The 17,876-nt window shown below is 39.9% G+C and overlaps 1 protein-coding gene across 4 annotated transcripts in view; it reads left to right on the plus strand.

The window, feature by feature from the left end:
* The window catches only part of pcdh11 (protocadherin 11), a 156,817-nt gene that overhangs the window by 13,747 nt on the left and 125,194 nt on the right, over positions 1–17,876 (plus strand). For 3 of the 4 annotated variants that reach the window (XM_077531811.1, XM_077531813.1, XM_077531812.1), the window contains exon 3: positions 4,595–7,102. In XM_077531811.1, coding sequence (XP_077387937.1) covers positions 4,595–7,102 — 2,508 coding nt within the window. Of the gene's footprint in view, positions 1–4,594; positions 7,103–12,654; positions 14,494–17,876 lie in introns of those variants that run through there. The other variant, XM_077531814.1, reaches the window with a different exon arrangement.

The following is a 17,876-nucleotide window of genomic DNA, read 5'->3' on the forward strand; positions in this document are numbered from 1 at the left end:
GATGGTGCAAATTGAAAGTTGACCAGACTGCCAAGCGTGGCGCATCAAATACAAAACAAAAATTTATAATTCACGGCCCGTTATGATGACTGTATTGTTTGTGATCGTTGCTGCACCTCCAAGTGCCATATGCATGTGGAAATGCTCCTCACAGGTTAATATATATATATATATATATATATATATATATATATATATATATAAAAAAAGCCACTGGCACTGATCCTTTATTTCACCAATTAATATGATATCATATTGGCGTTATGCCGCCATCGTAATGTAGTAGGGATGCATATACAGCCGTTTGGCCGGCGGTGATCGTATATGGGCCAGGTGTGCCACATCCGCACAAATCAAACGAGTCGGCCGATGACAGTCATCACCTGCCGTCAGCGGCTGTGAAATGACTCAAAACTTGCAAGATAATGTTTAATCTTCGAGACGAGCTCGACGTTAATACAGCTTTCCAGAGCTCAAAAGACAAAAAAATGCGTACGTCTCTGTGAAAATACACGTACGAGCCAGATTTGTCATGGAACACCCTCATGTCAAGGACGCTCCCCCCCAGATTACTTGAAGGTGCGTGGCACACTTAACTCGGTGAGAGAATCTGTGCAGCCAAAAAAAGTGCGCAGCAGCATGCCTTTTCTGACTTTTAAGCATACGGGTAAATATTCCCCTTACCTTACACATTACACTCTCTCTGAGTGAAATTATTTATGCATGCCAAGTTACTCTTCACTCTGTCTCTTCTCCCACTCTGACTACATGCAGTCAATAACCCTTTCAAAAGCTGAATAATGGCAATATTATACACGTGCAAAAACCCAAATATGCTCAGATTCAGGATTTTAAAAACCTAAATAAGACCCCTGGTTTACCACTTTTGTAACCCAAACACCAACGCGGTCGGAATGCCTTGATTGAACAAGTCATTGATTTGTGTTCTGCAACATGCTCTACTTGCAAGGAATATGTGTCTTTTAAGTACAGGAACTACTTTTATCATATGTGTGGCGGCTGATAAATGAGCCTAACATGAAAACATTGATTGGTATTTTCACGTTATTTTTGGTCTCCACGCATATACTGTATGGATAAGTACGTGCATCTGCCACACGACGATGCAGCAAAGAACCACACTTTTGGAGTGAGGCAGAAACCTACTACTTTATTAGTGTGATGAGTGATATGAATAGAATGCCTTTTATTGACCACAGAAAGTTAAAAGCGGAAATGGTGTCGCCTTGCGAAATGACGTTGTCTCTTTGTTGTGATTTTGATCAGGTTGAGAATAACGCTGCCCACTCACGCATGTAAATAGGCTATCTTGAATGTTTCAGAAAGCAGAATTTTTACCTTAACCCAAGGTTTCCATTCATTTGTGGGAATATTGACAGAATGTAAACATTGTCTGTCTCGCTCGCTCTCCCTTACAGATATTAGCATTGTAGAAGATACTGTACATAAATGAACTCATTTGCTCCCAATAACGTGTAAAGTTTTTTTTTTTTTTTGTTCTAAGTGTCACAAAGACGTATTTATACGTTTTTTTGTTTTTTTTATGCTAGAGCATACAGAAGGCTTTGATTCAGCCTCTCAACTGCAAAGAACGGTTGCAGAAATGGTAGTTATTACACAAACGGCCAGCAGGTGGCAGCAGAGCAAAGGAGATCAACCAGGGCCATCTAGAAAAAAAGCTCAATTACTTACAATTTTAAATAGATTTGTGAAAACTGATGAAACTTAGCTCTCTTCTAATGCTAATTGCTGCAAAACGGAAACAGATAGAAACATACTTTTTTTTTCCTGATGAAAGAAGAGACTTTAATCTTTCTTTTAATAGGTTCCATGCTTTTATAGCCATAAAACACAATATTCTGTGGGCCTTGCAAAATCAGTCAAAATCCAGTAAAACAGCCGGGAGCGAACGGGACTACTTCTGTGAAAATGGCTTGGAGTGAATGAGTTAAGCAATAGCTTATCTTAGATCCCGCAGAATACATAAATACCACCTCCAAGTTTTTGATATCCCCGGCATCCACAGCAAATACAGCCCGTGTTGTCTGAAACGGTTTTGTGGAAAATAGGTTCACCATAACCAAAGATAGCTGGTTTCTCTCAACATTATAAAGAGGTGCAAGGGCTTCTGACGGTCATCACCGCACTATAGTCCCTCTGATATATTCGCAACCAAATCTCAATCTCCTCTGAGCTTTAATAAGGTCATCAACTTTCTAACTGAAGGATGCATCTGCTGATAATCTGTGTTGCTCTCTGGAGAAGAGGGGTGAGAAGTCATCCTTTGCTCATCATCTGCTAACACTTCCTCTGTTGGCATCTCTCAGTTATTTTCATTTAAATTAGGCAGATTTGATTACATTGTGTACTCTCACGTCCCACCTTTGTGCCCTGATCCCTATCTAATCATCTCGAAAAATGTTGGCTCATTAGTGTGGTATGAATGGAAAATTCCTTAACGTTCTTGAAATACTGTAGCCGTTCAGTACATGTAGTGACAAACAGAGCAAGCTATGGTGTGACGTGTTCTGCACGCTTAACAGTTTGGAGCTGCTTCGTCCTTTCTCAGCCTAAGGGTTTCGAGTGAGTGATTCCTAGTAGTATTTTGGCCTTCCCTTGGCCCGCCTAAGATCTTATCACAATCCACCAGACTAATTCTGTATTCAGGAGTGTGCACAGCCTGTGAGATAGCTCTCCTCAACTTATTGAAATGCACTGAGTGCTGTCTTGTCAGCTGTAAAATTGTGTGAAACCAAGACAAAAGCATCAAGCAAATGCTGCCTCATAAATCATTGTGCAACGTTCCTGTTGACGCATCCTAACTCAACATCCACTATTAATATTAGTATTTGTCCAAAATCATTGTGCCAATACTAAGCTACTGTGCTGTAGCAATACGCCATTCAAACAATGGAGAAATGATGAGTATTGATGAGCAATAGAGACCCCGTGATTGCTGCTAGAAATAGGTCCGTTGCACATTGTGCCGAAATTCTGTTATACCGTTTCTGTACGTTCTCATGCAAAGTTTTTAATGCCATGTCTCTGCATTCCTGCAGGACTTTTGCATACCATAATGCATCTCCAAAAGGTAGTCTTAGAGATCATTGCTGCTGCGCTGGCTTGTTTTTAAGTAGTTCTGTCAATCGTGTTGACAACACTCTCTGCAAGCAATTTGTTTCTGAGTACACAATAATTTACATGCCGCACCTGCACGTTCCCATGTGTCGACTTCACGCTGGCACAAGGTCGCTCCTAGATTCTCTAAACCTTCGAGGATTCTTGTGTACACAATTTCCCGACTTGAACAAGAAAAATGTATGTATCTTAATCTCATTTGATGGCTGTGCCTAGACGGGAGTAATCACTTCCAACATTATGTGCAGCATGAAGCTTATCATTTTAAAGAGAACCCTTTTTTTTCTTTCACCATGAAACTGCTTCTGACTGAAAGAGCTTCAAAGGGCTTCTTTGTTTCATAATGTGCATGCAGCTCATTCATGGGCTTGATCTCTCTCTCTCTCTCTCTCTCTCTCTCTCTCTCTCTCTCTCTCTCTCTCTCTCTGCTCTACCCCCATCCTCCAACACCCTATGCTTACATCTACCCCCTTCTTTTTGGATCTGCACATAGCGCAATACCATACTCAGTTGGAAATTCTAAGCACTAGTGCTATTTTTGGAAAGGAATGCAATTAAGTTTACAACCAGTGCCAGTTCTGTCAGTTTCTTATTGGGGATTACTTATATGTTTATTCCCCTCAGTAATACTCTTCAATTAAGCACATCTCGAAAAAAGTAGGCAGCTTGGACATGTAAAATTCTTCACACCACCGTTACAAAATATGGTAATCTGGTCTTGCATTGAGGAGGTCATTAGTCTTTCTGCAATTGGCTGGCAACCAGTTCAGGGTGTACCCCGCCCGCTGCCCGAAGCCAGCTGGGATAGGCTCCAGCACCACTACAAACCTTGTGAGGAGTAAGCGGTCAAAAAAATGGATGGATGGATCAAAGACTTTAAATATGTGTGCTGTATACAAACGTACACACAGTATCAGAAAATCTAATGTCAAGAAGGTACTTCAGTAGCCTACTTTTGGGTAACTTGGGGTTTTGAGTAATTACAATCAATTGTCACATTCTAAAAATGATTACTTAATTGACTTTAGATTTCACTCATGTTGTGAAGCATGCGTTGAATGTGTTGATTGGAGCTTTGATTTGGGCTGTTGATGAGCATGTTTTTAATTTGTGATGTGAGTGCAGTAAATCCAGCTGCATTGTTATCAAGTTATCACTTGCTATTAAAATTACACTCTATACATATAAGTCAGGCTAAACGTCTGATTGAAATAACAGGACTAAGATTAGCTAACAGGAGCTTCTTTAACAGCATTTAATGGCTTTCTAAAAGTTTGCAAATGCAAAGGTGATAGTATTACAGACCAGCAAATATTAGGGACTAACAATTTGCATATAAGAAACTTAGGGCAAAGTAAAGACTGTGATTTTACCCTATACTGTATTTATGCACAGCAGAGTGAATGTGACTGTTTGTTGTATTTTGTCATTTCAGAGTGTCGGAGAATTTGGCTTAGACATCATTGAGACGCCAGAGGGTGACAAGTGGCCACAGTTGATCGTTCAGCAGAACCTAGATCGTGAGCAGAAGGACACCTTTGTCATGAAGATAAAGGTAGAAGATGGCGGTAACCCTCCCAAGTCCAGCACCGCTATCCTCCAAGTCACAATCTCCGACGTCAACGACAATCGTCCTGTCTTCAAGCATAGCGATTTGGAAGTCACAGTACCTGAGAATGCCCCGGCAGGAACATCGGTTGTTCAGCTTCATGCAACGGATGCAGACCTGGGGTCCAATGCCCAGATCCATTTCGCCTTCAGTAACCAGATCTCTGCCTCGACCAAACGTCACTTTGCCATTGACAGCACAACAGGATTGATCACTGTAAAGCAGTCATTGGACAGGGAGTTGACTCCTGTTCACAAACTTATTGTTCTGGCCAGTGATGGCAGCTCAACACCCTCACGGGCCACAGTGACTGTCAATGTTACAGACGTTAATGACAATGTTCCCTCCATTGACACTCGCTACATAATCAACTTGGTGAACGGGACCGTCCTGTTGTCTGAGAATGCTCCCCTCAACACCAAAATAGCACTCATCACAGTTACAGACAGAGATGCAGATCTCTATGGAAAAGTCACTTGCTACACTGACCATGATGTTCCATTTCGACTGAAGCCTGTCTTTAATGATCAGTTTTTACTAGAGACAGCTGCTTCCCTCGATTATGAGACAACTCGAGAATATGCAATTAGGATAGTGGCCTCGGATAGAGGGACGCCTCCTTTGAACACTTCCGCTATGGTTTTAATTAAAATCAAGGATGAGAACGACAATGCGCCCATCTTCCCCCAGCCAGAAATTCAACTTTCCATACCAGAGAATAATGACCCATCCTCACAGTTAATAAAAATCAGTGCCACTGATGCAGACAGCGGACATAATGCTGAGATTATTTATACCCTTGGCCCCGATGCACCCGATGGGTTTAATATAGACAGACGGTCAGGAATCCTTTCGGTTGGCAAACGCCTGGACAGAGAGAAGCAGGAAAGGTACTCATTCACTGTCATAGGCAGGGACAACGGTTCATCGTCTCTGCAGAGCAATGTCACTGTCAGGCTAATCGTTCAGGACCTTAATGACAACAGCCCGGCTTTCACACACCCTGAGTACAACTTCTATGTGCCTGAAAACCTTCCTCTCTTTGGAACCGTGGGCTTAATCACAGTGACAGACGCGGACGCGGGCGATAATGCTGTTGTGACTCTGTCCATTTTGAACGGGAAAGATCATTTCATCATTGACCCACAAACTGGTGTAATCAAGCCCAATATCACCTTCGATCGAGAGCAGCAGAGCTCGTACACATTTATGGTGAAGGCGGTGGATGCAGGGCAGCCCCCTAGCTCTTCCTATGCTAAGGTCACGATAAATGTGGTTGATGTAAATGACAATCGCCCTGTGTTTGTTATTCCTGCTTCCAATTACTCCTATGACCTAGTGCGGACCACCACCACCCCTGGTAACGTTGTGACAAGAGTGTTTGCCATTGACAATGACACAGGTATGAATGCTGAGCTCCAGTATAGCATTACCAGCAGCATCATCATCACATCTCGAGTCTCCCCTCGAGGCCTCTTTTCCATCGACAAAACAACAGGCAACATAACACTGCAGGAGAAAATTGTGGCGGCGGATCAAGGGCTGCATAGGCTGGTTGTCAAAGTCAAAGATCTCGGGCAGCCGGAATCATTACAAGCTATTGCACTCATTCACTTATTTGTCAATGACACTGTTTCAAATGCCACTTTCATCCAAGAACAACTGCGGAAAAGTATGGAGACGCCACTGGACCGAAACATAGGGGACAGTGAGGTAACACCTCAAGCTAACGGATATGTGATTGTTGTCATAGCAATCATAGCTGGGACCATGACTGTCATCTTGGTGATATTTGTGACTGCCTTGGTGCGCTGCCGACAGACACCCAGACACAAAGTTGTGCAGAAGGGCAAGCAGAGCGGCGAGTGGGTGTCACCTAACCAAGAGAACCGTCAAATCAAAAAGAAGAAGAAGAGAAAGAAGCGATCCCCAAAGAGCCTCCTCCTGAACTTTGTGACCATCGATGAATCTAAGCCTGACGACCCGACGCATGAGCATGTTAATGGCACGCTGGATCTCCCTGTGGAGCTAGAGGAGCAAACCATGGGGAAATACAACTGGGCCACCACACCCACCACCTTCAAACCCGACAGCCCGGACTTAGCCAAGCATTACAAATCTGCGTCCCCTCAGCCTACATTTCAAATCAAACCGGAGACTCCGGTGGCCCCAAAGAAGCATCACGTGATCCAGGAGCTCCCTTTGGACAACACATTTGTGGTGGGTTGTGACACGCTCTCCAAGTGCTCATCGACGAGCTCCGACCCATACAGTGTGTCAGAGTGCGGCTGTCAGGGGGGATTCAAGACTCCAGGGCAAATCACCACACGACAGGTAATTCATGACTTCTTTTTTTTTCAACCCTCCCACCATAGTCCCCTTTCATACTACCCCTGCTGCCCCAAGGTAGTTGATGTGACAGGAACAGGTTTGCACCATGGGGTGCAAATAAGTTCCAAAATAAGTCAAGAAAATGTTTACATGAATGTCATTTGCACATGAAAATTCTCATGAAATTCAACACACGAGTGAGGCGCCATAATCTTGTATGCACCCTCGTTTGTACGCAATCATAATTGCATAATCATTTACATGCGGTAGGTTAATTTCACATTTAGAGCTTGATTAGCAGCAGCAGTGCGATTATGATTACTGGGTCTTTTGAATTTGGGGGTCTTCTTTTTAATCATGTCTCATACTTATTGTTACCTTCATCTAGCATGGGACCGAAAAATAACCGTTTCTTTTTTTTTTAATGATGGTAGAAATCAACAATTCAGATGAAAAGTTATTGTGTTTGCATTTCCTAAAAATCCTCAATACAATAGAAATGTTAGAAATCCGCTTCCACTTAAAACTCAGCCCATACACAAAGCTAATCATTAGAGCATCTTAAGTAATTATGTTGCACTGTTAGCTGTAAATACTATTGCGAGGAAGACTATTATTATTAGTATACAAATATGTCCAGCCATTAATCACAGTTATTGCACAAGCGCTATCACAGTGAATACTTGCATCGTACCCTTTTTCGACTATGTTATGAGCAGTGATTACTGAACTCGACGGATTTATTCGTGGTCAAGGGCTGAGTTAAGCTTTGTGCAAATATTTAGACTATCCGTTTAAACCAAGCAAGCAAAAAGTAAACAGACTAACCGGATTGACAGGGACTTCTAACTTAATCAGCAATTCATTTTGGGGGGGGGGGGAGTAAAACTGTCCTGCTTTTATTGTACAACGAGTTGTTTCATAGGAGAATTTTTCATGGGAAAGCTCATTTAAATGAGGTAGTACAGCAAAGGCTTATGATTCCATAAAGAGAAATGTGCCAAACGAGAAGTACCCCAATAAATAAGAGCGGATGAGGGAAATAAATGTAAATCAGACGTAAGGAGAGGTGGCCTTGCTCTGTGCCGACAGCGAGAGCGGAGTGCTACGGGGAAGACGAAGTACTGCTCGGGGTGGGGGAAGGAGGAGGGGTCACAGGGATCAAGGTGACGCAGAGCTTTGAGACCAATATACTTAAACACCAAGGGAGCACTAGTCCATAAAAAGCATGCCCGTCTGACGTTGCATTTAGCTCATAAACGATCTTCTTTAATGACCCCAATTATTGTTATAAATTGCATATGTAGATACACGTTCAGTACTTTGTTTAAATTAGCTGAAATAGCATCCAGGTTGAGGTTTGCCTTTTTTTCTGTGGTGTTGGTTTGTGTTCCAAAAGATACTGAGGAGCTCTTAAGTCAAATTACCATACATGACAAATACATATTTTGAACATAGCTACTGTTTTATATCCATCATGTTTTTCATCTTTACCCTTTTGGTGGATTTGGCACCTCCTTGGTTGGCTTTCATTTCTGTCATGATTATAATGATCAAACCTGCCATTCATTCAATTCTGGGTCACCGCCATGATATTGCATCAACGTCTTGACTTTGATGAGGTCTTTGCTTTTGTTTGTTGTTTACACTTTTCCAACCGTGTGTGTCTGTGTTTTATTTTGCCTTTTGATTCTTATTTTTTCTTTTATTTCTAATGTCATCTAGTATACCTTAACATTAATCTTGGCATGGTTTGGCTAAATGACTGTTTATCCCGTGAAATATTGTGCTGAGGATAATTTATGAGGACACCCACACTGAGCTGAGAGTCATTCAGTTCATCCACCTTTCTTTTTAAAACCTGGTTAAAAGCCATGCTCTGACATGGTGTATAATGCATAAGCCTACTACAGCCCCGAGTACGAAAGATTTAATTCATAATATGTTTGTATGTGACACACTCTCGGCTTGTCAGTATGATCCCCCCCCCCCACTGTGGTTGCGGCTGCCGTGAAATATGCAAAAATATACCGCTGGAGTTTCTCATTTCTGAATTATTATCCATCTTGGGTTTTGAGCATTGTGAGATAAAGTCATTTGAGAATCAATTTAAAATCAATGCATATATGATAACATTCTATCCAATTGCATTTTGCCCTGTCGAGCTCTGATCTATATTTTGTATTTTCATCCTCGTGTCACGAGCCCCAAAATATTTTAAAGGTTATCTCGAAAAATAAGTCCTCACTGGTTGAAATTAACCACATTTTCAACAGTTACTCATAATAACACATCTATATTCTTCTGCCCCCTTAAGCAATTGACAAGTGATGGCTCCCACTTTAGACATTAGATTTCCCTCCAGTTTTAAGTGTGATTATTTAAAGCCTGTGTCATGGAGAAAAAAAAAAAGCATGATGAAAATCTGTGGCTGCAAAGGTTAATTAAATGCACTAAAGGGTTAATCACTCGTAATACAGTATGATTAAAATCGCTGTAATTAGGTTTTGTATAAGGCTTATAAGAGGAGGGAAGCAGGCGGTGATCCTCTAAGATGACACTTGGGTGTGTCTGCCTCAGATCCCAAAGTGATGTGGTAATAGGTGTTTGTTTACTGGGACTCTTTCATAAAACAATCTCCATGTTACAGTATATAATTGGTGTGCCTTAAATGAGTAATGACAATTAGTTTGTGGAGAAAACTTCAAGTGAGGCCCTCAAACTGTGTAATTTGGTACCACTTAGGCCAAGACACCATAAACCTAATTAAAAACAATCAATGACAGTTTTGTTTGTTTTTCTGTTTGGTTTATGGAAGTGGCTGATGTACAGTATATACTTTAATAAACCCATACTCCATTGCTGCCTTGTACTAAGTAATTAGGTTTCAGTCCAAATGTTTAAAATTTAGTAAGAATGTGCAAAACGAGCTTGCAACTTATCCCCGTTTCTATTTATTATTATGTGAATATGAGGAGACTGCGCCGTGTGATGACGTAATATGAAAGTGTCAATTATTATTATTATTATTATTATTATTATTGTTATTATTATTATTATTATTATTATTATTATTATTATCCTTAAACTCATTCACTCCCAGCCATTTTCACAAAAGCAATCCTGTTCGCTCCCGGCTGTTGTACTGAATTTTGACTGATTTTGCAAGGCCCACAGAATATTGTGTTCAATTGCTATAAAAACATGGAACCTATCTAAAGAAAGATTAAAGTCTCTTCTTTCATCAGGACAAAAAAAAGTATGTTTCTATCTGTTTCCATTTTGCAGCAATTAACATTAGAAGAGAGCTAAGTTTCATCAGTTTTCACAAATCTATTTAAAATTCTAAGTAATTTAGCTTTTTTTCTAGATGGCCCTGGTTGATCTCCTTTGCTATGCTGCCACCTGCTGGCCGTTTGTGTAATAACTACCATTTCTGCAACCGTTCTATGCAGTTGAGAGGCTTCATCAAAGCCTTCTGTATGCTCTAGCATTTAAAAAAAAAAAAACAAAAAAAAACGTATAAATACGTCTTTGGGACACTTAAAACATTAAAAAAAAACGATCGGACATGAATTTGTGATTGTTTTTTATTGATATTGGTGGCAAAAGTGAGTGATGGTGATATAAACTCCTCTTAACTATAAGTCATGGGATGAGTCAAGTCAGCTTCCCCCACACGCTACCCGGAACACTTTTAAAATAAAAGCGAGCCAAGGCATTGAGGCCCATTTATTCTTAGGTATGCTAAAGGTTTATTTTGAAGTTTGCCTTCTCACAGTGTGCCGCCATCAGTTCAGTCTTATCTTAATATATCTGGTCAAAACATGCAACGTGATATCCAGTCCTGTCATCGTTATTCGAAAAACCTCTTTCCATAGCCCAAATTTGCATTTTCGTTTTACGATAAGATGAAAAATTCATCCCCTGCATGCATAAAACCTTTTTTTTTTTCTTTTTTTCCAAATTGTAGGCCTTTTTCCGAAATTATATTATTTTGCAATTCTTGAAAATTTGAATAAAAAATGGGTGGCTGGAAACCCACCTACTGAAAGCTGGTTCAAATAATGCCCCCAAAAAACTCACACAGCTTAGAAAAAATCCGCACATGCAGAGCAGCTTATGGGTTAAGGTCACCAAAATGTTTCCAGGGACTGTACAGATGTAGCTGTTAAAGAGTACAGCTTGTAAAAGACACTTCAGAGACTACAGATTTGTGCTACCATATGGCTCCATTATACAGCGGCAATACCCACCCTCGCCAGGCACACACTCATGCACGCTTCCCACCCCTCCTTAGTTTTTACACATCTCATCACTTTCTTTCAACCTGTGCTGCATTGTATTAGAGGTCAACCTGCCCGCCGGTGATGAGCAGCACTTGTGATGGTGTGCACTTTAGCAGGGGCCGATTAAGCGAGCGCCACCTTGTTTGAGTGATCTCCGACATCACGCCAACATGCAGGCAGACAAAAGGCTAACACATTCTTTTGTTGACCTCGTATTCAAGGGTGTGTAAGGTCTTCTCCCATGGCTAAATAGATGACAAATTGCCGTCATTGTTTCTGTAATATACTGAGACATACCTCATGCTCAACTGCTTACACCTTTTGGACAAACGTGATTATGAGCTAGGTCCTCTTTCAGGTTTGAAACCGGTGACCTTAAAAAAAAATGACCACTGATGTTGACTAAAATCGTGTAGGAAGTCTTTTGATAAGTATGGAAGCTGTTATAGATGTAAAAGGGTAAACCAGCAACATACGTGTAGTGTCTGTGTCATAGCCAATACATGTCCATTTTTTCCATGCATGAACACATTTTTGAGGCCAAAAAATATTGCTACAAACCACCCAAGGTGTTTGTGATGACTCACTTTCAGCGAGAAGCAACAGCATGATTATCCAACATAGTCAAATGTACAATATTGTTTTGTTTTTTTTGAATCCATCTTTTTTTTTTTTTTTCATCCGGTTGCTTCATGACCAACGTCCTTATGTGAGCACTGTGGTGTAATGTCTCTGTGTGAGTCACATTCTCAGACTCTTTCTCTCTCTCTCTCTCCCAGTCAACGCCAGTTGTGCTGCTTGCATTATGAAAAAACAGCACCGTGTGATATTCTGTACATATCAGAGGACCCACTGGCAAGGGTCCGAAAGAGTGGGCCTAAATTCATCCAGATTTTGTTGTTTGAGCGGGGTGAAGAGTGCTAGCCTGGTGTGGTGGGAGACAAAAAATAAAAATAAAAAATTGGGAGTGATAATTGGATGCTCTGATAAGTACAGGAAAACAAATGCACAAAACTGTAGCATTCTTCAAGGAAACCTGACATGAAAATAACATGATTGCCAGCCATCCCTTGAAGAATGTTTTTAATATTATGATCTTTATCACTATCACTTTAGAGATTTGTATTATTATTACTTTTTTTTTTTGTATTCTGTGTTGAGTGTAGCCTGGCACAGATGAGGCTATGGTTTAGACTGCTCAGAGCTGGATGATATTTATATTGTAACTCCAATCTCCCTATATCTGTCTGTCTCTCTATATTTCAGGAGACTGCACTGAAACCACCACACTATGGCACACTCTGTGGCACAGGTACAGCTCGCTCCCACAGGATTAAAATCAATCTCTAGCTCCCACTACCTAAAGAAAAAGAGAGAGAGAGAGAGAAAGAGATGGGACAGAGAAAAAAAAAAGAGAGAAGGAGTGAGGGCAGAAGGCAGGAAGTGCCAAGGTGAACAAGTACTTTGCTGCCTGTACAGCCTCAAAGCTCACCTCTTCATACAGACATGGGGGTGGAAGAGAGAGGGGGAAAATGGGGGAAATGAAAAAAAAAAAAAAAAGACGCTTCATGTTTTCCTGCTTGAAACTTGACAAAAATCCTCTTGTAAAATGTATTGGAAGTGTGACTTGTGTTTGAGTCCGATGCTATGACCTTAATCTCCAGCACCCATGCTGTAAAATAGGTGTCAATAGATCTGTAAAGTATGTTTATATGTATGTATGTTTATCCAATACAGAGTTGATGGTGTTTATATTTATTAAGTACATTTCCCTTGCCTTTTTTTTGTTTTGCAAAGTTGCCTAATGGCATTTTATTGTCTTAATTTTTTTTTTTCTGCATTAATTTCCATGTGAGCTTGCTCTCAGAACTAATGACTTAATATGTATTTATGCTGCAAGGTCTACTGGCCCGTAGGCTCCCGCTAGTGCACACATCACGGTGAACTTGTTTTCACCTTTTCATCATTTGCTAGCCTCCTTTTTTGTTGCCTCTGAGTTTTTTTTTTTTAAGTGTACCCACTACCCCTACCCACTATGATTCTGATGGCCTTTTTGTTATTACACTGGGAGAGTTGGTAGGACAAGTTTAATACTTTGAGATAAGCCACAATCACAAGAGACTCGGGTTATAATCAAAGGCTGTTTATGTAGGGCAGATTTGAAGAGCACTAAGCCTGACCTTTTGCGTGTCACTTTAAATTCCCAAGTTGGGAAATGCTTTAACCTGCTGAGAGATAATAAAATGACTCCAGATGGTTAAAATGACACAAAAAAAAAAAGGAAAAAAAAGACAGAAATCATCTATAATATTTGGTTGACAGGCTTATAAGTGAAAGTAACTTGCTTGCACTTCTTTACACTTGCAGGAATAATTTTTATAGTTGACGGGAACATTGAGCACCAAACCTTGTGACCTCTTGTTCAGAGCATTATCATCTGTCTAGACACATCTCACAGCATCGCTATGGCACAACTGGTCCTGAGTAGATCATTTCTGAATTGACTGGTTGATGTGGAAAAAACACTGATAAGTTAATTATATGAAGCCTATGATGCATCACACGTATATAACCATAGAATTAGATTCATTAAAATAGACATAGCCAGTCAATTTGGAATGTACAGCCGGGCTGGACCAGAAACTGCAGACGTTGAATTCTAGACATATTCCTTCCAGCAGCCTTTCTGATTTTGTGCCAACCGACTATGTCTATTTTAAGGCTTTTAATTGTGTTGCCTTCCGTTGAGGCAGATTGTTATTATCGGAGGAGGTATATACTGTACATGTAATTATGGTATCAAATGTATTCACTTCAGCGTAGGAGCTACAGTATGACGTGTCCATAGCATCCTAGTACTGTAATGATTAGATTTGGCTGATCGTTGGGGAATTAACAACAACAACAAAAATACTTATGAATTTGACAACTTGTATTGTTGTAAGGGAGACAGATGACCTCACTTTGATTCAATGTGAAGTACAATATGCACCTTACACGATCTTTGTATTTGACTTTGATTTGCCAATGTGGAAAAAACTGTAACTGTTTCATGTATGTGTGCGCTTCAAAAATTTATTAAAGTCTTTTGCATTGTACTGCAAATTTGGATGACTCTGATTATTTGTTTTGAACTTCTCGCAACAGCTTGCCTCACACACAGTGGTGTTTTCCGGTAAATTACCTACTGCAGACTAAAATCTGGAGACGAGCAATCAACAGCATGACTGAAAAATGTGCAAATCAAAGAACTGTATGTAGAATAAAACTGTTTGCATTTATTATCATACACACTATATCAACCTGAAATTCCAGTAAGAGCTTTCAATGCGATCTAATATGAAGATTAATTTTTTATTACAATTTCTCGAAATTGAACTTTAAAGGCTCTATATTCATAGATGATTCAGCTGCATTTAAAAATGTAAAAACTGACATGAACTGATTTTCATGCCGGTGCAGCCTTGTTTTGCCCGATTGTCAATTTGGCAGACTGGTTCTGGCGTACTGAGAGCTTTTCCTGAGAGTTTGGTGGCTGAAAGTCCACTAAATTTTATGCATGCTGGAGCCACATCTAAATAAATATCGCAGTGAATTTGATCGGTGCACAAGCAGACAGATCGGACATATCGTTGTTGTCATCGTATTTAATTCTCAAGTATGATAATGACATGCATCATCATTACTATTTTTATCTTATTTCTATTTTTTAAATCACCCCCTAGTCAGGAGTGGTGGTGGCAGGTCACATACGTACGTACACATGACGGTGGTCTTCAAGTGCCCACTCACTGTGCCAACCTGTGAAAATATCAAAACACAGTTTAGCCCACCCCTGCGCACATTTTGACCGTGCCTTGGATTAGATTTGTACTGGACACAAAATTAGAGCCCTAAATATTAAATACAATTATCAGTAACCCACAGTCTAATTATAGTGGTTGAGCAAAGTTGTGTTGAGTATATATTTTTTATATTATTTGTATTAAATAAACATGATGATAATAATGATTCAATTTGAAAACTAATGCACTGGACACAGCCATTAATCAATAAAGTACCCATTCGGGAGCTCGACTGGGCCTCATTATTCACAACCTGAATAATATTCATTACATTGTCAAGACGTTTTAGACAATTTAGATGTTGTACTATATACATATGAAGACTGTAATCAAACCCTAAGTCAAACTCAAACTTTGGGATCAACTATAACAGGGATTGCAAACCCTTCAACCTTTTATCTATCACTTATAACAAGAACTTTAGACTATTAATGTACCACAAAATTGCATTAAACAATTGCTAAAATCTCAAATCCAGTGTAGTCTGACCATGGGAGTCATATCCTGATTGTCATTGGGAGGTCTTCAGACATTTTCGCTGAAACAAAGACTTATGCCATAAGTACGTTTTATTTGAAGCTATAGTTGAACTATTCATTTGTTTAGTTATGAAACCATCCAGGCGCATACTCCAACATTCCCAACCAGTCCATGGTCTTGCCTACATTCAACTGTGCATAGCTAGCAAATGCATGCAAATGTAGTATATTGTTGTATATACAGTATGTATATCCTAATTTTTGTACAATCTGTAAATGGGTTCTATGTTGTTAGCTCTTGCTATGAAATTTAGAGAGCTTTTATACAACTGTATAAACTGTAAAATTATTGGACACATAGTTTACGGACATTGTGTGCAATTTCCCGGTATTCTAACAGAATATTTTTCTCTTTTTGTACATCCTTTCTTCAGCATTGTGAACTTGAGGCCAAGCGAAAGATGTGTGGCATCGCAAATGGATCATTTGAATTGAACAATGTTATTACGTAGTCCATCTCTACAGCACATTTCTGAGAGAAAAATTGCTCATTAGGAACAGATTACAGATAAAAAGTTATGGAAATGTGGCGAAGGCACATCCTTTGAAGTGCTCAAATTGAAGCTTTTTTTGGAACAACACATTTCCTTTTGGATTTCTCCTCCATGAGAGCCGATAATGATCATCTGATAATGATAACCCCGCTGATATGGTGTACAGTAGTGCACAAACACATCTGAGAGGAGGAATTATGTGAGAAGAAGCACAATAACTGCTGCTCCAACTCGGTGTTGGGCCCATTTGATCCAAAAATACAGACTTGAAAGGAACAAAACAAAGAATAGACAATGAGAAAATGTTTAATTGCTAATCAAAGTTATTTCATAGTCTCAAACGAAGAGAGCTAATCAATTCCCGCTGGGGAAAGTGTCCTTGGTGGTTTGAGAAAATGGCTCACACTCAAGTGGAGCGTACTCGTATAGGGTGCAGAAATGTCAGCCTTCTATTAATAGATTTGTGTAAATCTGCTAAATGGCTCGTACCTACTTTATAACTTTCCTTGAATAGATCTTAAGATGTATGTATCTCTTTGAGGTGCATAATTTATCATCTGATATTTCATGTTATGCTTAATGAGACGATGAAATGTGTTCAAATGTGCCATGAATAGCGCCATAAAACAAAGGCACGGCATTAATGAGACCAAACAATTGTGCATGTGTTCTTCTGATGGTTCTTGCCAAGATAGGAATGACAAAAATGAAGTAATATAAGTGCTGTAAATGACACTACAATACGTCGTCGGATTGAAAGAGAAAGTGTTTTATGGAGCATTTTAGCGTTTTGTGGTTTTGACAGGAAAATGCATTTGCTACATGCAATTATGTAGTTGTGATTTTGGCCAGCTCACCAGTGACTTTTTCATCCATAAAATGACTTTTAAAGTGTTGCCCCCTGACTTTTATTCACTCCATGTGAATGACTGGAAAGTTGAAAGCGGCACAGACAATCGTCATGCCCTCGGTTACATCTGCAATTTCTCAAAGTTTATGCCCCCTCTATCCCAGCAGGATGGCAACATATGCATTAATCTATTATCGATCGCCAACTTACAAGCGCAAAACACATTTTCATCAGTGGGGGGTGTGCCGGGGTGGTTTCCTCCCTCTGCACGCCCCTGCTACGAATCGAAGGGGCTCCTCTCATTTCCTATGATTGCAGCACACAAGTGGCGCACTCATGGTGTTTTATATGTCGGAAGAATAATTTGCTGATGACCTGTGGCAGGTCGAGGCACTCAAGCTACGTTTCTAAGCAAGGGTGAAAACAAAAACTGTGTAGTTCTCAAAATAAGCACCGAAAGTTGTTTGGTGCTCATTTTACCGTCCCACCAACCTCATGGTTGAACTTAAAGATTCACGGCACATGGGGGCAAGGTTTATCGTTAATATAATATAATATAATATAATATAATATAATATAATATAATATAATATAATATAATATAATATAATATAATATAATATAATATAATATACCGTATTTTCCGCACTATAAGGTGCACCGCATTATAAGGTGCACCTTCAATCAAAAACATATTTTAAAACGTTTTCCATATATAAGGCGCTACAGTAGAGGCTGGGGTTACGTTATACATCCATTA

Source organism: Festucalex cinctus, chromosome 9 (genome assembly GCF_051991245.1).
Source record: "Festucalex cinctus isolate MCC-2025b chromosome 9, RoL_Fcin_1.0, whole genome shotgun sequence".
Taxonomy (NCBI): Eukaryota; Metazoa; Chordata; class Actinopteri; order Syngnathiformes; family Syngnathidae; genus Festucalex; species Festucalex cinctus.